At 34.2% G+C, this 25,055-nt stretch overlaps 5 protein-coding genes and 2 non-coding genes across 10 annotated transcripts; 3 read left to right on the top strand and 4 right to left on the bottom strand.

Annotated features, from left to right (window-relative positions):
• Positions 1 to 3,003: 3,003 nt before the first annotated feature.
• Positions 3,004 to 3,174, bottom strand: LOC117134533. The gene has a single exon (XR_004458719.1). It is a non-coding gene; the product is annotated as a small nucleolar RNA snoR143 (small nucleolar RNA).
• Positions 3,175 to 3,210: 36 nt separating this feature from the next.
• Positions 3,211 to 3,378, bottom strand: LOC108871836. Its single transcript, XR_004458718.1, has one exon. It is a non-coding gene; the product is annotated as a small nucleolar RNA snoR143 (small nucleolar RNA).
• A 3,092-nt stretch (positions 3,379 to 6,470) lies between these two features.
• Positions 6,471 to 7,791, top strand: LOC108871890. Its single transcript, XM_033291394.1, has 2 exons — positions 6,471 to 7,486; positions 7,558 to 7,791. The coding sequence occupies exons 1-2, from the start codon at positions 6,530 to 6,532 to the stop codon at positions 7,648 to 7,650; spliced, it is 1,050 nt and encodes a 349-aa protein (XP_033147285.1). The 5' UTR covers positions 6,471 to 6,529; the 3' UTR covers positions 7,651 to 7,791.
• A 1,839-nt stretch (positions 7,792 to 9,630) lies between these two features.
• Positions 9,631 to 10,374, top strand: LOC117134371. Its single transcript, XM_033292667.1, has 2 exons — positions 9,631 to 9,837; positions 9,910 to 10,374. The coding sequence occupies exons 1-2, from the start codon at positions 9,631 to 9,633 to the stop codon at positions 10,372 to 10,374; spliced, it is 672 nt and encodes a 223-aa protein (XP_033148558.1).
• A 10-nt stretch (positions 10,375 to 10,384) lies between these two features.
• Positions 10,385 to 13,025, bottom strand: LOC117134007. Its single transcript, XM_033291389.1, has 4 exons — positions 12,716 to 13,025; positions 12,138 to 12,616; positions 11,958 to 12,051; positions 10,385 to 11,891 (listed from the first exon to the last, which is right to left on the bottom strand). Exons 1-4 carry the CDS (start codon positions 12,974 to 12,976, stop codon positions 11,274 to 11,276), a joined length of 1,452 nt encoding a protein of 483 aa, XP_033147280.1. The 5' UTR covers positions 12,977 to 13,025; the 3' UTR covers positions 10,385 to 11,273.
• On the bottom strand, positions 12,976 to 14,180 carry LOC117134370. The gene is made up of 3 exons (XM_033292666.1): positions 13,434 to 14,180; positions 13,105 to 13,343; positions 12,976 to 13,033 (listed from the first exon to the last, which is right to left on the bottom strand). The coding sequence occupies exons 1-3, from the start codon at positions 14,178 to 14,180 to the stop codon at positions 12,976 to 12,978; spliced, it is 1,044 nt and encodes a 347-aa protein (XP_033148557.1).
• A 6,382-nt stretch (positions 14,181 to 20,562) lies between these two features.
• Positions 20,563 to 24,397, top strand: LOC103868927 (probable methyltransferase PMT20). 4 transcript variants are annotated; one of them, XM_033291379.1, is made up of 7 exons: positions 20,569 to 20,866; positions 21,514 to 21,796; positions 21,874 to 22,218; positions 22,315 to 22,525; positions 22,846 to 23,524; positions 23,594 to 23,671; positions 23,972 to 24,397. In XM_033291379.1, the coding sequence occupies exons 2-7, from the start codon at positions 21,515 to 21,517 to the stop codon at positions 24,189 to 24,191; spliced, it is 1,815 nt and encodes a 604-aa protein (XP_033147270.1). In that variant the 5' UTR covers positions 20,569 to 20,866; position 21,514; the 3' UTR covers positions 24,192 to 24,397. The 4 variants fall into 4 exon arrangements, with proteins under 4 accessions (XP_033147272.1, XP_033147270.1, XP_033147271.1 ...); XM_033291380.1 differs by lacking the exon at positions 20,569 to 20,866 and adding an exon at positions 21,278 to 21,390; XM_009146979.3 differs by lacking the exon at positions 20,569 to 20,866 and adding an exon at positions 21,316 to 21,429.
• The last annotated feature ends 658 nt before the right edge of the window (positions 24,398 to 25,055 follow it).

Genomic DNA, 25,055 nt, shown 5'->3' with positions numbered 1-25,055 from the left:
CCTTGCTTGAGTCTATTTCAGTTTATTAGATCGTGCATTGGCCAATTGTGATGGATCTGATTCAGTGCTGCAACAACGGTTCTAGCATAAGGTTTTTATTTTAGTCACCAAATTCTTATATCTTTTATCTTAGGTTTAATTTTTCTTGCGGTCGTGTTAATCCGTTTGGTAGGTGTTCTAGTTTGCGTTATGTTCATTTTATTCACTGTGCCTTTCCAAAACTAATACTGAACAATCGACAAAGGCAATTTGAAAAAATTATTTAAAAGGTACTACCCCCCACCCCCCACCCCCCCCCCCACCCCCCCAAAAGTCCACTGCTAATATAAGTACATGAACGTTTAGGCATTTACGTTAGTCTCTAATAAAATCGTCATGATATGATATTGTAAATATGTCTTTAAAATTATTTGCGTTGTTTTCAGTGTGGAAAAATGCCATTAGATTTTTCTTTGTATTTCATATATCAATTTTTTTCTAGAGCTTATTTGTGTAACTAGCATTGATTTTAACATAATATAATGTGCATTTACGCCACTTTCCGGCTGGTTTTATCCTTTTTTTTAACAAATTTTCAATTAACATGCATACAAGAAAAAATGGAAGAGTCATCCACATTACAGGTTTATTTACTAAATACATATGCACTAAGTATTTTATTCCATATGACCAAAATAGTATAAGATTATAACCATATTCAGAACTCCTAATACTAAACATTATCCCAACCCATAAATATTAAACATTACCTCAACCCATAAATACTAAACCTTAAATCTCAATCACTAAACACAAATCCAAATATAAACAATAATATATATTTATAATACTCGTATGTTTATTGACCACACATATGTACTGACTGTTCTATTACATATGACCGAAATAGTATAGGATTATAAGCCACCCACAACCATTAATACTAAACATTACTCTAACCCGTAAATACTAAATACTAAACCCTAAATTTCAATCACTAAACTCAAACCCAAATAAAAACAATAATATATTTATTTATAATATTTACACCACTGTAAGAAAAATTAACAGAAATAAATTGATGATAAGAATAAAAAATAATAATAAATATATGTAAATGTTAATTGGAGAAGAGAACAAAGATGAAAGAAGAAGTTAACTAGTTGTCTTCAATGATAGTTTGGTATATATTTAAAAAATTACGTTGAGTATTTTGGTTAAACTTTTTTTTAGTTACTTACCTAATTGGTGGGTATACAGTCCAATTTTTCTTTTTTCTAAAATGTAATGGTTCCAAACCACTTTTAATAAAAGAAAGTGTTAAAAAAGTTATATTGTCTCGCACTGAAAACATATTAAGAAAGTAAATCTTGGCAGGTTATCTACAAAATCAAAGATTAGAAATGTAAGATCAATCCATAAAAGACCATTCCCCCACAAGTAAACTCATAAACAAGAGATCAGTAGACTACAAAAGATGTACAGAAAAACTGCGACAATATCAAGTCTTTTTCTATTTGAACATATGAAAAAAAAATTCTTGATGTTCAGTACAAGAATATCAAAACACTTAAGAGTCTACCTCTTTCGACTAGACACACATTGCTTCCCTTCCCAGATAGTCGTATACTAGATATATTACCAATGAGGATAGTAAGGTTGGTAAGTCGTAATCCATATCCACCATGACCAGTCTTCTGCTTATAGTAGACAGCTTGAGTAGTAAAGGTGGATCTGATTCCAATGCATATAGAGCCAATGGGTTGCCATATGATTCAGCAAAACCATGTATTGATGAGCTCAACAGACCAAATGGGTTCACTTTAAAATTGTGGCTAGGATCAGGCAAAAGCGGCTGTTGCTGACTCTGTATTGGGATTGTCAGATTGTAATCCGTAGCAAATATTAAAACAATCCCTTTGGTCCAATAATTTCATCAGGTCTTGAAGTAACCAAACATAACCAAACAAAGAGACAACTCGGTTTCTATAGAATAACAAAAGAAAATCTGCAAACACGATTTCTTTTCTTTTTTTTTATCACATGACCCTACGTTTCCTTGGCAATCTGCAACCATTATTTATGAGCCTTCCTAGTAGTGTCCTCGATGTACACTATAGGATTCTGATCATTGCTGGAATTGGAGTAACCGCTTCCGAAGGCAACAATGGAGTTTCTCTTCTTCTTGAAATGCGTAAACCCATTCACCTTAACCACCACAAAAAGCTGTTGCACAGAATGACACAAATTTGGGAAACCACGAACCTGCCCATCGCAATGATTGCCTAATTCTACAGTTCAGTAAAACTAGTTTAAGAGCCATATGAAGCTGAATCATTGAGATCACAAGACAGAGTTTGCACTTGTAAGAAAAATCTAACGAACCCTTAACCACAAAACTAAAACATTTTCATAACACAACATCAACAGCTTCGGATTCAATTTATCATCTCGAGTCATTATTACTAACTACTTAAAGAGAAAACAAGAAAGCAAAATCGAAGAGGAGGACACCCACACTTCACTCCCTAAAAAAACTTGACTTCAAAGTAGTTAGTCTCAGTCTAACAAATACATGAAAACTAACTGACACTAAAATCCCTTTTGTTCAACATCCAACAAGTCCGCATTGATTCCCTCTGATAAAAACCAACATTGTTTCACTGTGAGATCTTAACCACACTCTAGCCTTCTCAAAAGTGCTGTCCAAGTAGATCCATTAAGCCTAAATTAGGACCAAGTCTCCATAACACACACACACAAACTCCAGATATTCAAACACTAGAGGCAGTTTTGATGAAGAGAAAGACATTCAGGTCAACAAACTCAAACACCCAATCCATTTTAAAAGTTACGGGACCATAAGCTTCGCAGATCTGAATGTCCTTACTCTCCATCATCCCAACCGTGCTTGTCTGCAACGTTACATGCCCAACTGGCAAAATATCTCGGACAACATATAAGAACAAACCTCATGCCAAACATAACAACACATCTCCAAAAAAACTATGTTTACAAAGATCGAATTGTGGGATAGATTTAGTAGCTGAGAGCGGAGAGAGAAACCGCATCACACCTGTGGATCTATCCCAACGGTTGTCTGGCCGCTTACTGACTTAACAGCAATTCCTTAACGCATCCTCGAAAAATGGCCATGCCACCAGAACGAGGCATGACCTTAGATATAAGGTGCAAAACTCATAACTCCATATTCAATTAACAAAAAGAACAAAGTGTAGAATAGATTTAGTAGCTGAAAACAGAGAAACATCTGTTTCACCTGTGGATCTATCCCAACGGTTGTCTGGCCGCTTGCTGATTTAACAGCTATCAGTTTATGCACTGTTGCTCGATGACTATGCCATTTAATTTGACATAGCCTTCCAAACATTAGTGCAGAAAAATTATCAAATACGAAACCAACCAAACGAATCAAAACAAAAATACTGATGCTACAGATTCGAAAATTAAATGTTATCCGTATAACAGAACCCAGAGAGATAAGAAGCCTCGACACTACTGGTTTACTGTCGGAGAACGACGAAGCGCTGGGATTTATACGAGACAAACAAAATTAGGGTTTTGAGAGAGGAGATAGCTTCGTTAAGTAAACCAATGTTTATCATCACTTTGATGGGCCGTCCCAGTAAAGCCCATATGTTTTATTTATTCGGGTCGGGTTGAGGTTAACCCGGTCCTTGCACGGCGGCCACGACGTAACGAAAAATTAGGGTTTGGCGATGGAGGGAGACGCTTCCGTTAAAGAAAATTATAATGGGCTAATCTATTATAGCCCACATTCTTTGTTGCGTCGGTTCGTGTTTACAAAATGTTTTTTCTTTTCCTTTAATTCGGATGTCTGGACCAAGTTATAAACCAATCTTCCAAGAGAAACAGAATCAAACATACTAACAAATAGTCCATTTCCAAATTTTCTTCTGAGCTTTACGACTGGGAACAAATTACAATGCAGATAGTCAACACTATTATAAGACCAGCATTCCAGCAATAGGAGTGAGCCTCGCTTCCCTTTACGTGCCTAACAGATTCGTCTGACGCCATAATCAGAGCCGGTCTTTGAAGTTCTGGGAGCCTTATTTGAAAAAAAAAAATGTTAAATTAACAATATTTTTATTCACTTTTATTTTTAAGAGAAAAAGACCAAAATAGCACTAAATCAAGTTTTTGTTCCCGAACTAGCACTCAAGGCCAAAAGTCACAAAAGTAGCACTCAAGGGGTGGGGTTTAGGGTTTAGAATTTAGGGTTTAGGGTTTAGAGTTTAGGTTTTAGGGTTTAGAGTTGAGAAGTAAGGTTTTGGGGATAAGATTTCAAATTTTGAAAAATAAAAAAATCTAAATTTTTCAAAAGATAAAATGTTATTTTGGTCATTTTAGTTTTTGAGTGCTATTTTCGTGATATAAACTTAGAAAAGTGTTATTTTGGAGATTTGCCCTCTATTTAAAGAAAAAAATAATCAGTTTCAATAACATTATTAGCATAATATCCTTTTTATTTATTTTTGTTCATTTTAAATCATAATAACAGAAAACCTATTAGTTTCATTTAAATTTATGTATAATAAAAAGTAGCTTTCATTTTTTTAAATTTACATTCACATTATATATATATACTAGATTGTGATCCGCGCTTTCAAAGCGCGGAATCGTTTCTTTTTAAAATTTCATTCAAATTAATAAAGACTTGTCGAATCTATATTTTAATAGATTTTTTTATTTGTTTATAGTCAATTTTTATAATATTGGTTAAAAGTTATTGAAAATTAAAAATTACAGAAAATGATACATTTATTATAGTAGTTTAATGTGTTTTCTTAATATGTGTGAAAATACTAAAAGGTCTATATTTTAGGAACGGATGGAGTATTGCCATTTACTCATAAACGTTTTTTGGTCATTATAACAAAATAAACAAAATAAAATAAAAATAAACGCCGGACAGAGCGTCTCAAGACCGTCTACCACTTGATCTTAGAAGATGGGCGTCGACAAAAAAAAAAACAAAATAAACACCTTAGTATTAGTCATCCATATTTACATATGTCGCGTTAAGACTTTTCATTTTGAAACGTTGCATTCTTTTTCTTTATATGCTACAGGATCCATATGTTATTGTCACCAACGTTATTAATTTTGATATCTACGTTTTGACTAACTTCTCATGATTCAACATAATGACAACTCCACAGAAAACTACTTCCTCCGGTTTTTTTATATATGACGTTTTAGAAGAATTTTTTTGTTCCAAATTATTTGAAGTTTTCAATTTTTTATGTAAAATTTATTACTAATTAATGTTAGATGACCAATGATATTATAGTTTCTATTTAATTATTGGTTAATATGTGTTAGGTAAATAATTAATAATTTTTTTGTTTAGAAATTAAATGTTTTTTTAATCTATGTGCATAATCCTAAAGTATCATATATAAAAAAATGAAGAGAGAGAGAGAGAGAGAGAGAGAGAGAGAGAGAGAGAGAGAGAGAGAGAGAGAGAGAGAGAGAGAGAGAGAGAGAGAGAGAGAGAGAGAGTATTGCTATTTAATGGTTTGAATGTTCCGAAGCAAAGAATAAAGACATATCCCATTCTTCTGTGGGTGAGCCTTTATTCCCCATCTGAAATTATTAAATATTTAATATGTTTTTTTTTCACAGTTTTACAATTCGTTTTCTTCCTTTTTTTTTTCCAAGCCTTGAAAAATACAGTAGTAAAATTATTATTGGGAAGATTACTAAAATAACTCCAAATTATGTTATTATTACTAGAGTAATTTATAACTTTTTTTAATTACTAAAATATTTTTTATGCCTACAATGCCCTTATTTTCTTTGTTAACAAAAAAACAAATTACAGAAAAAAAAATTATTGCACGTCATCAATTTTTTTTTCTTAACGAAACAGTAACATAAGTCTGCTATAAAAAATCTGCAATACTTGATGGCAATTTTAATAAACTGTTGCAGATTTATTGTTTACCGAAAACTTAGTATCATAGACTTATACCATCACATACTTTCAAAAACAAGTCTACCTCACATGATGGTAGATTTGATTATACTCGCAGATTTATTTTACGTTGGCAGACTTTTAGTGGTAGATTTTTTTCCTATGACGACAGGTTTTGTAATATGTCGAAAGTTTTATACTGGCATGCAGATTTATCTCGTAGACTTTTTTATAATTTAGCAGATTTTCTTTTCATGTTATAGCAGACTTATACTTTCTACGTTTACAAACAACAAACTTTCAGAATAAGTATGCTTCTAGTTACGGCATACTTACGGCATGCTTTATTCTAGTTACCGCAGACTTTCAAGGGATGGCAGACTTTTTCATCCAGAACCGGTTAACAACTTAATTGGTTAACTAATTAGAAGAAAAAAATTCCGGTTTGCTCTAATTAAACCAAAATTTCGACCATACCTTCAACCAGTTATTAAAACCTAGATTTAGCCGTAAAACTTCTTCTTCTCCAAGTCACGATCATTTTTTGGACAAGTGGCTATTTCACGCTAATCTCAAGAGAAACTGATGGAGGGGGTTATAGCCGTTTGTGGGCAGTGGTTATTCGAGAAGGATAAGTGGATGTTTCACGTTGATAACAGAAGAGGAAGCAAAGTAATTCCAGTCAGTGACAAGACAAGCTTTGAAGATATGATTAACATGGTTTATGAGGACTACGGATTAGATAAGAGACATGTTAATATCGAATTGAGTTACATGCTTGGCAGGAAAAGCTTGATGAAGCTAACTCGTGACACACCCCCAGTTAAAATTGGGAATTTTCGACAGTTGCAAGGTTTCTTCCGTCTCCTACAATCTGACAAAGTTCGTCTATGCATAGAGGTCACTTTTAAAGACAACATGAAGACGATGAAACATATTAACCAGTATGATTGTAATCATGATGAAGACTCAGACACTGACGGAGAACGGTTTGACTATTGCGATGATTCAGATGGTGCGACATCAGATGATGAAGACTTTATAGCCTACGGATTAATTCCAGAAGTAGATACAAATATGAGGAAAGTGTGTACGCCAAAGATGGGGGTGGGAAGCAAATCGAAAAAGGCTAAGGCAGTGGCTCCACATGTTAGGCAGCAACAACTGAATTCACTAAATATTTCTGTTGGCCAAAGTTTTGAGTCCAAGTCTGCTTTACAAACACGACTTAAGATGTTGACGATAGTGCAACAGTTTGATTACGATGTCGAGTACTCAACACCGAATCTGTTAGTCGTAAAATGTTGGGTTGAAGGCTGTAGTTGGAGGCTACGAGCATCACCGACAAGTGATACTCCTCGCTTTACTGTACGTGTCTATGTTTCAGATCATACTTGTTCAGTTACAGAGAGATCAGCTCGTTGCAGACAAGCAACACCAGATATTCTCGGATCTTTATACACTGATTTCATTGGTGGAGTGGAGTCAACCATTTTGCCAAGTCATGTGAAGCAGTCCCTTAACATGTGCTTTGGAATAAAGGTTTATTTCATTTACTTGTTTACTCAAAATTTGATTTATTTCTAACTGTTTCTTACTATTTTAAATGATAGATGGACTACTGGAAAGCTCATCGGACACTGATATGTGCAAGAGAATTGGTTAGGGGATCTGCTGAGAGTGGCTACCAGGAATTACCAGTCTAATTGCATCTGATTAGAGAAGCAAATCCAGGGACATTCACTCGCCTTGTAGTAGATTCTAGTGACAGATTTAAGTATCTTTTCATCGCATTTGGTGCTAGCATCAAGGGATTTCCATTCATGAGGAAGGTTGTTGTGGTCGATGGCACATTCTTGCAAGGAAAGTACAAAGGGACTCTACTAATTGCATCAGCACAGGATGGCAACTTCCAAATATTTCCAGTAGCATTTGCGATAGTCGATACTGAAAATGATGAATCATGGAAGTGGTTTTTCAGACAACTCAGCTGTGTGATTCCAGATGACGAAAGGCTTGCTATTATTTCTGATAGGCACAAATCAATTGGAAAAGCAATAGCCCATGTATATCCAACTGCCAGCCGAGGAGTTTGCACTTATCACTTGTATAAGAATGTCTTGTTAAAGTTTAGAGGCTGCGAGTTGTTTGGCTTGGTTAAAAAGGCAGCTAATTCATACAGGCCTTCAGATTTTGAGACCATATTCGATGAGATCAAAGAACTGCACCCGGCATTACATGATTATTTACAGAAAGCAGATGTACGCAAGTGGGCGAGAGCTCATTTCCCTGGTGATAGGTACAATGATGTTAGGAGTTTTCAAGGCTCCTAAGACAAATGTTGTAGTATAAAAGATTGTCGAACCAGTTCTGAGGGATATTAAAGCACCGAGAATGCAAGTACTCACTTAATCTAAGTGCAACCAATGATTTAGATGAGTTTTAAACTACTACTAATACTAGAAAGCAATAATAGAATGATACTTTCTTGACTAAGGGAAAAGAGAACTCATGGGCATAGGGATTAGACCTTGGGTGATCAAGTATCAAACTAAGGATGGCAAATGATCAATCAAACTATCAACCTTAAGCCTAGACACAATTCTAAGCAAGCTCTATGTCTAGATGAATGCTCATTTGCTAACATATCTCAAACATCAAATGTCTTTGGTTGAATAATATGAAAGCAATCATTACTAACAAGTCTATTAGCTATCTTAGCACCTTTAACAACAAATGTCTTTGGCAAAGTATACTAAAAGCCTAGGAGAGTTGTCTCGGGCATTTCATCGAACACCTTTCGGGTGAAAAATGCCTAAGGATCAACAACTGAGTGGCCAACTCAGAAGATGCATTATGATTACTCTACTAGCAAGGAAATATGAATGATCTACACTAAAACATCCTAGCTCTAACCTAATCACCCTTAATCTCCCTAACCCATGAATTCAAAAGGTGATTACTCACTAATCTCCATGATTCCTCTTAAACCCATATTGGATTTCAGGTTAATCATGTAGAGAAATAGATAAGAAATCAACAAGAACACAAGAACATAACAATCAAAATCCAAGAGATGAACTTCTCCAGAGAGTTTTTGTGTATTTCTCAATAGATCAAAAGATAATCTGCCCTGGTGGCTACAAAAGATGTTTAAAACATAGGTTTTAGAAATGTAAAACGTGCATAATGAAATGACCAAAAGGCCCTTAAGTAAAATAGAAATCGAGCAGATAATAGACGCGGAGCGACCTCGGCATGTCGCTCCGACAAGTCGCTCCGGCCTTCGGGAGCGACCTCAGTGGGTCGCTCTGAGAGGTCGCTCCAGGCTTCGCTTCGTGTCGTCTCGCCATAGAGACGCGAGCGACCTCGGGGTGTCGCTTTGGGAGGTCGCTCCGAGAGGGGTGTGAGATGCGAGCGACCTCGGGGCGTCGCTCTGGGCAAGTCGCTCTGGGGGGTTCTTTGGAGCGACCTCATGACGTCGCTGCGGAACCTCGCTCCCATGCTCTGCTCGTCAAATGATCACCTATTTCACGTCCTTTAAGCTCCAAATGCATCCAAATGTCCCCAAGAACTCCATGTGGCACTCCAACACCTAATAAGGACAATGAATGCAAAATGCAACCTAGACATGGCTAAATCCTAATCTACATGATGAAAATGCTCATGGATGAATGGATAAAACAATGCAAATATGCAAGATATCATACAACTTGACTACGACCAACATAGCTGAATCTATCAACAAAGTGCTTTCAGATGAAAGGAGTTTGCCGGTTGTAAGACTTATAGAAGCAATTAGGCAAATGATGATGCGCTGGTTTTCGTCACGTAAGATTGATGCAAATTCAATGAAAACAACTCTAACTCGTGGAGTAGAGAAGCTTTTAGAGGTAAACCTGATTTTCTATTACACATGAATATTTGGTGAACACAATACTAACATTTGAGACATACTTTTGTAGGGCCGTGTACCTTATGCTAAAACGCTGTGCGTGCAACAGATAGATATTCATCAATATCAGGTGTCAAGTGTCTCATCTACCCACATAGTGAATTTGACTGAGAGAAGTTGTTCATGTCGCAGATTTGACTTAGAAAAACTACCTTGTGTTCACGCAATTGCAGCAGCTGAAGCGACAAAGTTATCAACCATTTCATTGTGTCTTCCATACTATCTTACAAACTATCTGTACAACGCTTACTCTGTGGCAGTAATGCCGAGATATGCTGATACACCAGTCCCTGATAATGTCGCAGGAAAAATTTGTTTGCCTCCCGAGGTTCGCCAACCACCAGGGAGACCCAAAAATTCAAGAATGAAGTCTTGGTTTGAGAAAGGTGAAAATAAGAAACGACCAAGAAAAGAGCACAAATGTTCGATTTGTAATCAAGTTGGTCACAATTGCAAAACATGTCCTGTTGGTTAGACAATGCGTCATTTGTTTTTTGGTAGACAATTTGCTATTGTTTTTTGTTGGACAATTTAACTTCTATTTTATTGGATTCTGGTTAGACAATTTGTTCTCTGTTTTACTCTGTTTTACATGAAAGTCCAATTTTTTTTTCCCAGAAAACCACTAATTCGATCACCCAGCCTCAAATCGATAGAAAATTGACAAATTGAGATCAAGTCAAGTGAAACAACTTGGTTTATCACCTTGCTTTCACGATTTTGAACTAAAAATCACAAAAATCTGCAATCTTCATGACCCTAGAATTGATCTGAAGAAGATGAACTTATTTACCATTATGCCATTAATGAATTAGCAAATGCAAAAAAATAAAAACACTCTCTGCTGGGTTTGAACCCATGAAGTGATGGGCGAAAAACCACCCAAATACCACCAGACAACGACACAACTTATGTATTGACCTGCATCAATAATAATATTATTCTTATGGCTGATGCGTTCCCTGTTCACGGAAGCCGCGGAGTCCGTTTGAGTTCTTTGAAGATTGAGACACGAGCTGTTCAGCTCTATATACTCTTAATCTCTTATTATTTAATTCTCTCTTGTTTGGGTTTTGTTGCCTATTGGCAGTTGTTTTCTTTGGTTGTTGCCAAGTCTTTTGACTTGAGATACATTTGTTACAAGGTTTGATGACAAAAAAAAAAGCCACAAAAGAACACAGTTTTGAAGCTAATTCAGAAGCGTGTTTGATCAACGTCTCCACAACCCTTCCACATCTCTAGACTATCATAACTTCTCGAAATATTGATTTCAAAACCAAACCAAACCATAAAAATGTTACACATCCGAAAAATGAAAATACTACATATCCATAACGTTCAAAACATAGAATATCATATCAGAAACTTAAAATACTACAGACCCAAAACCTCATCATAGATCTCAGCAGCTAACTTAATACGCATTGCCAGAATGCACTGATCAGAAAGTCCTTCAAAACCACAGCCAATCGCCTTACACTCTATATACTTCAGAGCGTAAACACCACAATCACCAGGCTCTTCATTATGCGGAACATTTTTAAGTCTTGAAATCCTGAACTGCTGTGAACTCTTCCTTTCTGGAACCATTTCTTTCAACAATAAAGGAATCATCTTCGTGAAAGGACGACACTCTTCTAGAAGATCCGTGTGGCTTGGGACAACTGTCTGTATGCTATCGTAAACATGGATTATTTTCTTGTCAAGATCCACTTCTAAAGCGACCCAATGGTCACCATTTATCAAGTGGCAAAGAAACAACCGATCCACATCCTTCAGCCACTTTCTGTTGTTGGAAAACTCTGTAGGGTGATTGCCATTGAACACCTTCTTGTAAGTATCTGAGAACTTCCACGTTTTAGGATCATATTTCTTGTAGTCTCTGACCCACATCTTGACAAACCAGTGCTCAAGAAAAGCTATCTTTGCTGAGTACGGTGAAGGGTCCCTCATAGCTCTTTTATGAAACATAAGCATTGCAGATGCCATATGCTATAAAAAAAATTGTGTGTTAACCACCCGGATTCATGTTGATACAAGAAAAAGAAATAAACTTACAGAATCTGACAGCCACCCAAAACGATCTTTTTCCCACACATTTCTTGGCGTTATTAGCTTTATATAGAAGTTAGTGTCTACATCGTTATCACCACTGAAATGAATAAAAAACAAGCTCAAGTTAGTATAACAGTAACAAATTATTAAGAACAAATAAGGCGTGCTAATAATTAAACTTACTCAAGACTTCGCAAATAATCCAGTAGCTTCTTAAATTTTGTCTCATCAACTTTAGCTAAGGGATCATAGCAGGCTTTAGAGACATCACCTTTTATGATCCCTTTGACAGTTGAGTTACCTACATATGGATACACTTGGGTCTTTGTCAGCTGTGTCTTGCATTTTTGCAAAGGTCCATCCAAGACTGCCGCCAACTGGTCTAATGTGGCACCTAGATTACCATATTTTTGCTTGTCTTCTGAATCAGACCATGTTCCACCAGAATCCCTAAGTTGTGGAACTTCAACCTTCTCCTTCTTTACATTTTTCAATCCTCTAGCTGGTTTTTTTACTTGTGTTGTTCCAACAACCTTCTCACCACCAGTGTCAAGTAGAATTGGAGATGTTAGCTTGACCTCGGATTTTTTGGCTTTCTTTCTAACCACACATTGTATTGCCGCATCCATTTGTGATGAGGCTTTGTCTTGGACCATCCATGACTAATTTCAGCATATAAAAAACAATAGAAAGTCAAATTTCAAGAGTAAGTTATTTTAAAATGAAATAGACATACTAGTTAAAGGAAGCAAATCACTAACCGGGTCGTTGCTGTTGACTTCATCTTCATGGTTCACATTGTAATGTGCATCATTTTTAGGGACAGTAGCTTGCATTTGCTCTCTAAGTTGAGCAATCTCTTCTTGTAAAGTGGAGATTTTCTGTGTAAATACCAGCACGGCTTCACCAATCCTTGCATTTACTTTTTCATCTACAGATGCGTCTACTGCAGTCAACACCTTCTCAACAATGACTGTGTCAATACTTCCAACCTTTGCAGTCAATGTTATCATTGCTTCCATTAGGCCAAGTTGGAATGTATCATCTCGACTTGAGTTAAGGCTGGATCCACAAGCATGCTACAACACAGTAAACAAACTCAGCAATAAACATCAAGCATATATGTATAACAAAAGGCTTATATACTCACAGTGGATGTCCTCTCTTTTGGCATTTTTTTTTCATACACTCTTGTTCTTCACTCACCAATTTCCTTTTCTCTTTGTTTGGTACTGGTGCAGTACGCGAGTTCAAGTTCCAATACGTATCATCGAGCTCACCATGTAGAATGTATGTGATCAAGTTGTGAAGATCATCATCAACCTTGTCCTCTGGCCATTGAGGGTATATCTCAGCTTCTTGCTTGACAATGAGATGTCTGACTCGTACCTACCAATAAAATAATGCAAATATGTTAGTATCTTAATATCTCAAGTGATCACTTTAAAAAAAAACAATAATGAAGAAAAGAAACGTAACCTTCAGATGGAGACTTTTCTCCTTTTTATAAAACTCATCCCAGTTTATACGACCACGAGATCCATACCAGGAGAGAAGAGGAACTTGGTTACCCTCAATATGATTCCCATATTCATGCCCAATACCAGGTATCGACTCATACACCCAGATGAAGAGAGCGTGTACGCATCCGCGAAGTGTATACTTGTTCCTTCCTTCATATGAAACAATTTTCACTGAATTTACCAGGCTAGAAAATCCCACACGCCCCCAAGGGTATCTGTCAAATGCTTCTATGTCTAGGACTCTCTTTGCTTGATCCAAAGGAATTCTACTGTCTGGAGAGATGCCAAGTACTCCAATAGACAAGACACATAGTAAACCAATCATTCTTCTCTTCTCAAACGACCAATTCCTAATTTTAGTGAACAACGACTGCAACTCAGAAAGCATAGGACCATGTGAAGGAGAGACACCAAGCTCTTCCCAAAATGGCTTATGATCAATCTCCACCTCGTCATTTATGTTGAAAGGCTCGCAATTTAAACTCGTAATATCACCAAACTCATATAGCGAAAACCTAATTGGCTGACCTTCTATAGCAGACCATATCTCATGGATATTATTAACCACCAATTGGTTTGTAAGTAAATGATGAACCGCCTTGGCTGACCAGGTATAATTCAGCTCTTTCAGCCTCAGAATAACTCCAACAGATGATGTTTTAATGGATTCCCACACATCTAAACCAACTACTTCTTCCACCATCTGTAAATTAGCCAAATGACAGTTATGATTCATGCTTCCACTTTGCAATGGACATTTCCCCTCTGGATAAAGTCTTGCTGGATATTTTTTTCCACTTTTTGATGTAGTCATCCGTCTGCAAAATTGTAAAATGTAGTAAGTATTAGAAAATTTTTTTTTTTCCAAAAACATAGAAACGACCAAGACTGAAGAACACAAACGACCCAGACATACCCAAACTGATATCAACAAATGTACAAATGAAAAACACTTCTACTCTGTATCAAAACAAAATCGAATTCATTTGATACTCTGTATCAAAAATAGTTTGACAGAGACTGACCTTTGATGGCAAAATAGGTGAATTAAACTGATTGATGTGGAGAGGAGCTTATAAGAGTGTCGAAATCAACGAGAATAAGTGATGAAAGCCTTGAGATTCGACGCAGCTGAGAATTTTCGAAAGGGGGTTTAGGTTTCGTCGCTTGGGTTTTGGATTCACTTAGTGGTTGATTAGGGTGTGGAGATGAAGAAATCGATGAGAAATCATGATGGAAACCAAAGAGAGTCAAGAGATTGAGGATTTCACAATTTGGGGATTTAGGATTCTTGGGGTCATGGAAGAGAAAAGTGTCGTGAGGATATTTTTTTTTTCAAAGAGGTTTTACTTTTTTTTGGTCAAGTAAGAGTAATTTTGCCTTAATTTATTTTTACTGGGAACTAATTTTTTAACCGATAGGGCATTTCAGTCTTAATTATGCATTTTCTATCTTTCTTTTTTTTGTGTGTTAATCTAGTCATTAGTTATAAAATGTGAGTTATTAGAGGTAATTTCCCATTATTTTATCACAGTTCTTTTACTGATTTAAGACTACAAATCGCATCGTTATTGTGTCGGTAAGGAGTGTCATACTCCTAAGTTGGGGTACGTGTTAGTATTAATAATTCGTTGCTTGAAATATCAAGTATATGCACGTTTTTATGTCAAAATTTCCCAAGTATTAAAAATATAAATAAAATTGTTTCATGTTCGGTTAAAAGAGAATATACGTGTAAGGGCATCTTCGTCATATACTATTTTTATGTCAAAATTATATTATATTATGTGATGATTGTTTTTAGTTATTGTTTTAGTTTTTGGTTTTTGCTTTTTCAAAATTCATTTTTCTTCCAATCAAGTTTTAACTTTTAGTTTTTGTTTTTTTAAGTCATTTAATTTGCCAAACAAGCTTTACTGTTTTTCAAAGCTTTAACTAATTTACGAAGAACAAAGAAAAAAAAACAACTTTTATGAGTCTTTAGTAAAAAAAAATTTGGTTTCTTTTTGTAGAAAATATTACATTTTAATTAATTTATAGTTAAATAAAAATATCTTCGTCAAGATAAAATTGTAGTAAAATTATTTTATCACAGTTCTTTTACTGATTTAAGACTACAAGTCGCATCGTTATTGTGTCGGTAAGGAGTGTCATACTCCTAAGTTGGGGTACGTGTTAGTATTAATAATTCGTTGCTTGAAATATCAAGTATATGCACGTTTTTATGTCAAAATTTCCCAAGTATTAAAAATATAAATAAAATTGTTTCATGTTTGGTTAAAAGAGAATATACGTGTAAGGGCATCTTTATCATATACTATTTTTATGTCAAAATTATATGATATTATATGATGATTGTTTTTAGTTTTTGTTTTAGTTTTTTGTTTTTACTTTTTCAAAATTCATTTTTCTTCCAATCAAATTTTACCTTTTAGTTTTTATTTTTTTAAGTCATTTAATTTGCCAAGCAAGCTTTACTGTTTTTCAAAGCTTTAACTAATTTACGAAGAACAAAGAAAAAAACAACTTTTATGAGTCTTTAGTAAAAAAAAATTTGGTTTTTTTTTTAGAAAGTATTACATTTTAACTAATTTATAGTTAAATAAAAATATCTTCGTCAAGATAAAATTGGCATACAAGTTTTTGTACATAAAATAATATTTTTAAAATAATGTAAAATAATTATTTGTTTTTCGTATATGTAAAATGAATTTAGATATTTATATATAATATTAATTAGTTGTAAACTTTCAGTTATTTACTTATATAAATAAAACTATTGAATAATTATAATAACTATTAGACACATTATAAATATCTAAAGTTGTAAAAACACATAATATTATAATATTATATAATAAGAGATAATATAAATTACATATATAATAAAACAACATACGTAAGGAATTCTTTCTTAATTTTACTATCCAGCATATACCAAGGGCGCAAAATACTCTGGCGGACAAGTTGGCACGAGGTGCTAGGACTTCGCCATCTGCTATGGTTTATGTTGATTCAATTCCCCCGAGGTGGTTCTCGGACCAGGAATCTTCTTAGTTTCATAGCCTTTTGTTGTAAAAAAAAAAAAAAACAACATACATATACATAAATTTTAGATATGTAATTTTTTAAGTGTTTATGTAATTTTCTTTATTTCTGAAGTTGGTTTCATTTATTTTTAGTTTATGTGAGCTTTATTTAATATATTTTTATATTTTGTGAAATTTACTTAATGTTATGTGATATTTATTCTATTTTTTTTTATTTTGGTGTACTTAGATAATCTAAATTAAGTTTAACATAAAAAATAATAATAATAAGGACTAAGAAGAAATAAACAGTAATTTTGAGGATCTGATATTCGGTTGGAATGATAACATTTTTAATTTGAGGATTTGAGGTTGGATTGGAAACGTCTTTTTGGAAGGTGTTGGTTTTGGTAGCATAAGATGTAAAAATGATGCTATTAATTATATCATATTGTGAAACAATAGATTTAGAGCTAAATGTTTCTGTGTATTTTATTAATGAATAAGACATCCCTTTATATAAGGGTTACATGAGAGATAAATAGAAATACATAAATGGAAAACTTACAAATCATAAACCAATAAAAAATAGGAAAACTAGAAGAATGGAAACTCCAAGTTGGTTGCCTCTCTCTCCAAGTCGGTCGCCTCTCCCTTTCTAGGTTTGGGCCGTCTCTCTCTCTAGGGTTTGGGCTGGTTATGGATCAGACCGGTTATGGACATCCATCAATTGATTTATAACATATCATAAATAAATGACATATTACCACAGTATTACAGATACTAGGAGCATTGCCTCCGCGCAAACGCAGGATTGTGGACAAAGTTTTTTGTTTCATCTCAATATTTGATAGGGTTATTGTAGTTGTGAATTTTGCGTTTTGAGTTGTTTTTCAAGTTTTTTTTATTGTTATACGGTTAGAGTTGGGATGATGAATTATGTATGCATTGTTCTCCACTTATGAAGTACTAAACTGTGTTAGTAATGTGATTGATATAGTTCGTGGTGTTGTTTGCTGTGTCACTGAAACTTCATGTTTCTGTTTTGTTTCATATTTTTATTTTCAAAATTTCAAGCTTTAATTTTAGTTATAGATTTGATTATTTTATTTGATGGTAGAAGCATTTTTACTTTTTTTGTTCATTTATTTGAACATGTAATATATTTTTAATAAATGATTGTGTTGACAATATGACTCTAAAATTGATATAATATGATCTCAAACTAAATAATTATGTTTTTTGGTATAAAACCGAATAAACCGAAAACCACAGTATATAAACCGAACCGAACCGAAGTAAATATGGATTTAGAATGGTAGTTATAGTTTACTAACCGAAATACCGAAAACCAAAAAAAACCGATCCTAAACCGAACCGATATTCGGATTGAACACCCCTACTCTTTCCGGACCTTTAAAACAAATACATGAAAACTTGTTTTTAAACTTTTTTTATTTTTAAACTTGTAAATATAATTATAAAATGAGTGACATTTTTGAGTAGTTGAGCCTTAATGGGCTTTAAACGAATTTATATATTTCTCATAAAAAAAGCAATAGCATTGGCCTGTTGACATTGGGCATGTAAGCTATTTTTATAAGACAAGAAGAGTGAGCAGGTGGAGATGTTGTTGCCGTCTTTGTGTCTCTCTGGATTGTCTCTTGTATCTTCTAGTGTAGCTGTGTTTGTTTCTCTTTTATTTGATGGGTAATATGTAAACAAAAATCATTGTTTGTTGTATTTATCAGAGTTCGTAACTTACTCTGCTTTTTTGTTTAGGTAATTTCACTGATCTTGGTTGTCGTCTTCGTCTTCTTTGTTGCGAAAGTAAGTTTTAAAATTGTTAAATAGTTGTAGTTTGTATTTGTTTAGCTGACTCGATGTATGCGTCGTTGAGTTTTAGTTAAGGTGATTGGTTTGATGTATTTGCTTTGAAGTTTATTTCTAAGATTAGACAAAAAAGAGAGGTGGTTATTAATGATTCGTCTTTTTTTGGAATTCTAGTTTTTGGTGTTTTGATTGTTTGAGTTGTTGTGGTTTCTTTTAAGCTGTAAAATAAATGTTTGTTTAAAATTAGTTTGATAAGTAAGGAAGATAAATAAACGACCACAGATTTTGGGTAAGAAATATTTTTGATTATTGATGTTAGCACAATATATATAATAATAATATAAATAGAATTGTGTGTTGATTGTTTCTTACGGATCAATGAGGAGATGGATAACGAGTCGTGTTGTTTTTTTGGTAAGAACAAAGCTCTGGACAGAAAGTATTTTCCCAACCATATCTGTGAGTTTAAATATTAGTTATGATATCGAAACATAATGGAACCATCTTTCGAAGACGACATGTAATGATTAGCACGTCTCGCGGGAATAAACCCATGAATCACAGAATCTGCAAATAATATTATTCAACAAAGAATCAGGAAATCAATTAAAAACAATCTATATTATATTCCTTCCCTAGGCCTGGTCCACAGAGAAAACCGAATAAGCAAGCGTTTCCGACCTTCATGAATATATATTAGTTTCGGCCATCAATATACAAAGTATCCTTTAGTTTAGTGGTATAAATGTTGGTGTTTATATATCAATAATCCGGGTTCGAGCCATGAGTTTGACACTTTTCACACTTTTTAAAAGTATGGTCCACAAAACGCTGATGTGGCACGCTGAGTAGAGAGCAAAAACTCAATCATTATAATATAGACTAAATCTTGACCCGCACGACCGCTCAAATATTTAATTTGTGTTTGTATTTAATGATATATTTGTTAATGTAGTCATATTTATAAATATAAATGTTATATTTGTACTTGATTTTATATTTAATCATTTTAGCGTAAAAAGTATCACCGATATTAGGTATTATATAAAAAATCTGACATTTATATAATAAGATCCATGTCTAATATATATATCTAACAAATTTTTTAAATAAAAAGTACGAAAATAGACAATTGTGAATTAGCATGCTATTTATAAATGAAACATTAGCTATAATATTTGTAAGAAAATAAAATGATTGTTAAACTTATATGAAATTTGGAACATATACAAATTAAGATTGAAAATAAAATGAAAATATAAATTTGATGTGACTGATAAAAAAATATAAATGGATTTAAATTTGTGTACATTTAAACTACGACTTTGCAGATTTTTGCTTTTATTTTTGTAAATAAATATTCATTTTGTCTAAGTGATAATATGTATTTTTAAAATTTTACATGTATTAAATAATTATTTAATAACATTCATAAGCATAATAATTTTATAGTTTATATTTTTTAATTTTATTTTATCTTGTAACCGTCAATTGTATTACCACTATTTTTAGAATATGATCCTTGCATCTATACAAATGTTTTATTTTGTTTTTTTGTGGATCAAAATTTTATGAGAATGTCTAATAAATTATTTTACATACATGGTAAGTTTGTAAATAATTATAATGGTGCATGTAATATATTTATATTGGTAAGAAAAAAGAATTTGTTCAGAAAAAAGAAGAGCGACGTGAATTATGGAGGATAATGAGACAAAATGTAACTTATATTGTTATATAAATATTTTGTGTATATTATTGATATTTATGAATGTTTATAATATTAATATGATATAGATAAGTTAAAAGATTTATATTGAATTGATTGTAAATTTAATTTAGAAAATGTTTTATTAATTTTTAAAAAGATATGGAAAGCATAGAATTAGGAGTAAGTATTACTATTAATTTTGAAAAAGACAAAAAATATTTAAAAGTAACTTCATTTAATTATTTCAGTGGCATTAAACTGTAAATATTGTGCAAGTTTAAGGGTTATTCTTAATTTGTACTTCGATTTTAATAGATTAGATTCTCAAATATTCATGTGTTTTTCTCAAATTATCATGGGTTTAGAGCTTTAAAGTATATTTTAACTTTTAAATTCCTTTAAAAAAAAAAGCCTAGCAAAAGAAAAACAGAAAAAGAAGAAATGACAGCCATTTGTCTAAATTATAAAAAAAGGAAATCCTTTATACCTCTGTCGTAAAATAAATTTTATAAATATCAAATACTACAAAATTAGAAAAATACTAAAGAAAGAGAACTGAAAATCTAGTGAAAGAGAGGAGGAGGTGATGGGGAGGAGGGAAAGCGGCGAATGAACCAACGAGGAAGACGAAAATAAAAGAAGAGATACTTTTATATAAAAAGCTTTCTCTATCTATCTGTTAGCTTCACTTCTTGTCTGATAAAACACACAGACTTGGAGAGTGAAAGATTGAGAGATCTGCGGAGAGAGGAGTCCTCACTTCTTATCCCAATCTCTTACTTAAAATCTTCTCATCTCAAAACAAAAACATTCTAAGTAAGTAAATCCTTAGTTCTTTTCTTTATGTTCTGTTCATATTCCTCTGTTTTTCTTTTGTGTACGCGTCAGATCCATTTTGGTGAGCTGTACTCATTGATCAAGTCATACTTGTTTCCGTTTGTTTCTGTTGATGTGCACTAACTACTAAGCCCATCTAAAGATCTCATCTTTCAATGTATTTTGTTCATAACCCTTTTTCCTCCCAAAGTTTCTTAAATTGAAAATTATTCTGCTGTAAAGTTTCGATCTATGGATAGATGATAAATATAGAGCTGTAGAACCCTCAACTGTACATATTTTTAAGGGTTATTTTAAGCGTTAAAACAAATGAGTAGTCGCCTCTGATGTCTTCCAATTTAAACTTCTTTTGACCTAGTGTGATGCTTTAGGGGTGCCTTTAATATTGGGGACCCATCTTTTAGGACATGTGAAAATGCGACAGAAGTTGCACTGTGTTGGAAAAAAGTGTCTCTTCCAGATCTCATCTTCTAAATCTGAATCTCATTCATACTATTTATTGACTAAAGATTCATATTTATTCCTGATCAAGACATACCAAAGTCATTTTTGTATATTTCATAGTGAACTGTAACGATAATAAGAAGTTTGGTTGATCTGATTCCTTACTTTTTTGGTTTCTATAGAATGATGAAGAACGGGAAGCAATCTTCGCAACCCGAAAAGGGTTCTTCTAGGATCTTATCACTCACAGTTCTGTTCATCGCTTTGTGCGGTTTCTCCTTTTACCTCGGTGGTATGTTTTGCTCTGAGAGAGTCAAGATCGAAGCCAACGACGTCACAAGCACCACTACAAAGGCTGTAGCTTCCCCTATGAAACCAACAGTTTCGCCTCTTCAAATCAAATCCGTCTCTTTCCCTGAATGCAGTTCAGAGTTGCAAGATTACACGCCCTGCACCGATCCAAAGGTACACAAATAAAAACCTACTCTTACTCTGTTGCGTAAGACTGAACTGTTTTTGTTGTGGTGTTTCCTTGTTCTCAGAGATGGAAGAGGTACGGTGTACACCGCCTAAGTTTCTTGGAGCGTCACTGTCCTCCAGTTTACGAGAAGAACGAGTGTTTGATCCCACCACCAGACGGGTACAAACCGCCTATAAGATGGCCGAAGAGCAGAGACCAGTGTTGGTACAAGAACGTGCCTTATGATTGGATCAACAAGCAGAAATCAAACCAGCATTGGCTCAAGAAAGAAGGTGACAAGTTCCATTTCCCTGGTGGTGGTACCATGTTTCCACGTGGAGTTAGTCACTACGTTGATGAGATGCAAGATCTGATTCCCGAGATGAAAGACGGTACAGTCAGAACCGCCATTGACACTGGCTGTGGGGTTAGTCTCTCTCTTTCTTTCTTTCTTTTCAACTAACTCAAGTTTCTCTAACCGGTTCCGGTTTATAAAGTTTTTGAGTTGGTTTTTGTTATGTAGGTAGCGAGCTGGGGAGGTGATCTATTGGACCGTGGGATACTAACAATCTCTCTGGCTCCTAGAGATAACCATGAAGCTCAGGTTCAGTTTGCTCTTGAACGTGGGATCCCTGCTATTCTCGGTGTTATCTCTACGCAGCGTCTCCCCTTCCCTTCAAATTCTTTTGATATGGCTCATTGCTCTAGATGTCTCATTCCCTGGACTGAGTTTGGTAAGCTTCTGCTTCATGGTTTATATTACATTGTGATATATTTTTCGGCTTATAAAAATATTCATATCCAAGATAAAACTTAATTTGTTATGAATGGTTTGGTTCAGATTCAGGTTTTAGATCGGTTTTCTTGTTCGGTTTTGGTTTTTTTTGGATATAGAAAATGAATCCATTTAAACCGTATTAACATTTTTAGATCAGTATTTTGGTTTGGTTTGGATCGATTTGGTTAATCTGGATTGAACACACTGTCAATCGATTGTAATTGGTTTATTATTTCATTTAATCTCAAACATCTGAATGATTGTATGATGTTGCAGGTGGGATCTATTTGCTTGAGATTCACCGGATAGTCCGACCTGGAGGTTTCTGGGTTCTCTCAGGTCCACCAGTGAACTACAACAGACGGTGGCGCGGATGGAACACAACCATGGAAGATCAGAAATCAGACTACAACAAGCTCCAGTCACTTCTAACCTCCATGTGCTTCAAAAAGTACGCACAAAAAGACGACATAGCCGTGTGGCAGAAACTCTCAGACAAATCTTGTTACGACAAGATCGCAAAGAACATGGAAGCTTACCCTCCAAAATGTGACGACAGCATTGAACCTGACTCCGCTTGGTACACTCCCCTCCGTCCCTGCGTGGTTGCACCGACCGCTAAAGTCAAGAACTCTGGACTCGGGTCGATACCGAAATGGCCCGAGAGATTGAACGTAGCGCCGGAGAGGATCTCTGATGTTCATGGAGGGAGCGCTAGTGGTTTGAAACACGATGATGGTAAGTGGAAGAACAGGGTTAAGCATTACAAGAAAGTGTTACCGGCTCTTGGGACAGATAAGATAAGGAATGTTATGGATATGAACACTGTTTATGGAGGCTTCGCTGCTGCTCTTGTCAAGGATCCTGTTTGGGTCATGAACGTTGTCTCGTCCTACAGCGCCAATACGCTTCCTGTTGTCTTTGATCGTGGTCTCATTGGAACCTACCACGACTGGTAATAGAATCTTTTCTCTGTTTTTGTTATGTGTATGTGAAGGATGTTAACCTGGAACTGAAACTGTAGGTGCGAAGCTTTCTCGACGTATCCAAGAACATATGATCTTCTTCACCTTGACAGCCTTTTTACACTTGAGAGCCACAGGTACGTTTTAGATCCCGGTTTGGTATGGTTTAGGTTTCAATTTTAAATTGGATATACATTTGTTTTCCGTTCCAATTTTCTTGGTTGGGCTCAAATTCAAATTTTAGTTCCGGTATATGAAATTAAAACCAATTCAACAACTTTACGATTAATTTTGATTTTTAGTTTAATTTTATGGTTTGGACGGACCGGAACGGTTTGGTTTATCAAAATTCAGCACCGGTTAAATTGAATTTAAGATTGGTTTCGCACAGGTTCTGGTATTTATGTGTATGTGAACCGTGTGGTAATGTGAAACAGGTGTGAGATGAAGTACGTTTTGCTGGAGATGGACCGGATATTGAGACCGGGTGGATATGTAATAATGCGAGAATCGAGTTATTTCATGGACGCAATCACGATGTTGGCCAAGGGGACGAGGTGGAATTGTCGGAGAGAGGAGACTGAGTATGCCGTGGAAAGCGAGAAGATTCTGGTTTGCCAGAAAAAGCTTTGGTTTTCGTCTAACCAAACCTCTTGATGAGGCACTATACCAAAGTTTAAACCGAAGATGTTGGATTAATCTTAGTTCTCATCAATCTCATGGGATGTATACTCTTTTGAGGTGTTAGAGATCTGGTTCTTTAAAACAAAGATATAATAGCTATAAACATTTTTCCTTTTTTGGCTTATGTTAAATTTATCGGGTATATATACATATTATATTTTTAGTTATAGTTTGTTTCATTGTTGAACTGTCTGTCAAACCCAATACAAAAGGCAATGCAGTTCATTGTTAGTTACGCAATCCCGTTCACACACGTAACAATATAACATCGGAAAAACTAATTTTCCGGTTCATAAACATTTTCAAAGCTTTACATATTTTATAGAGAAAAAAACTAGAATAGCACTAAACCAAGTTTATGTTTTCAAAGTAGCACTCAAGGCTCAAAGTCACAAAAATAGGTTTCATTAAAGAGGTAAATATACACTTATACCCCTTGGGTTAATTAATTCAAACCTTAGGGTTTAGAGTTAAGGGGTGGGGTTTTGGAATTAGGGTTTAAAATTTTATAAAAAAAATATACTAAAATAAAAAATAAAAATTTTAAAAACAGTTTCAAAAAGTATTTTTAAATTATAAAAAGAAAATTTGAAAAAAAAAATTATAAAAAAAATTATAAAAATTTCGAATCTGAAAACATATAATCTGAAACTATATAAAAAAAAAATCTTTTTTTTATTTATTTTATTTTTATTTTATTTATTTTTATTTATTTTTGTTTGTTTATTTAATTTTAAACCAAGGGTATTAAGGATATTTTACCCTTTAATGAATGTCATTTTTGTGACTTTCTCCTTCTAGTGCTATTTTTGAGACATGAACTTCAAAGGTGCTATT

Source organism: Brassica rapa, chromosome A05 (assembly GCF_000309985.2).
Source record: "Brassica rapa cultivar Chiifu-401-42 chromosome A05, CAAS_Brap_v3.01, whole genome shotgun sequence".
Taxonomy (NCBI): domain Eukaryota; kingdom Viridiplantae; phylum Streptophyta; class Magnoliopsida; order Brassicales; family Brassicaceae; genus Brassica; species Brassica rapa.
Note: the sequence above shows the minus strand (reverse complement) of the source record. Positions and strands in the feature narration are given on the sequence as shown.

Coding starts and splice junctions, on each gene's coding strand:
- LOC117134007 (XM_033291389.1), bottom strand. CDS start 12,976: ATGGAAGCAATGATAACATTGACTGCAAAGGTTGGAAGTATTGACACA. Junction 12,617..12,715: donor AAGTCAACAGCAACGACCCG/GTTAGTGATTTG, acceptor TGCTGAAATTAG/TCATGGATGGTCCAAGACAA. Junction 11,892..11,957: donor TTGGGTGGCTGTCAGATTCT/GTAAGTTTATTT, acceptor TTTTTTTTATAG/CATATGGCATCTGCAATGCT.
- LOC108871890 (XM_033291394.1), top strand. CDS start 6,530: ATGGAGGGGGTTATAGCCGTTTGTGGGCAGTGGTTATTCGAGAAGGAT. Junction 7,487..7,557: donor ACATGTGCTTTGGAATAAAG/GTTTATTTCATT, acceptor TTTAAATGATAG/ATGGACTACTGGAAAGCTCA.
- LOC117134370 (XM_033292666.1), bottom strand. CDS start 14,180: ATGGTGGAAGAAGTAGTTGGTTTAGATGTGTGGGAATCCATTAAAACA. Junction 13,344..13,433: donor AGAAAAGTCTCCATCTGAAG/GTTACGTTTCTT, acceptor TTTTATTGGTAG/GTACGAGTCAGACATCTCAT. Junction 13,034..13,104: donor CAAAAGAGAGGACATCCACT/GTGAGTATATAA, acceptor ACTGTGTTGTAG/CATGCTTGTGGATCCAGCCT.
- LOC117134371 (XM_033292667.1), top strand. CDS start 9,631: ATGCAAATATGCAAGATATCATACAACTTGACTACGACCAACATAGCT. Junction 9,838..9,909: donor GAGTAGAGAAGCTTTTAGAG/GTAAACCTGATT, acceptor ATACTTTTGTAG/GGCCGTGTACCTTATGCTAA.
- LOC103868927 (XM_033291379.1), top strand. CDS start 21,515: ATGATGAAGAACGGGAAGCAATCTTCGCAACCCGAAAAGGGTTCTTCT. Junction 21,797..21,873: donor CGCCCTGCACCGATCCAAAG/GTACACAAATAA, acceptor CCTTGTTCTCAG/AGATGGAAGAGGTACGGTGT. Junction 22,526..22,845: donor CATTCCCTGGACTGAGTTTG/GTAAGCTTCTGC, acceptor ATGATGTTGCAG/GTGGGATCTATTTGCTTGAG.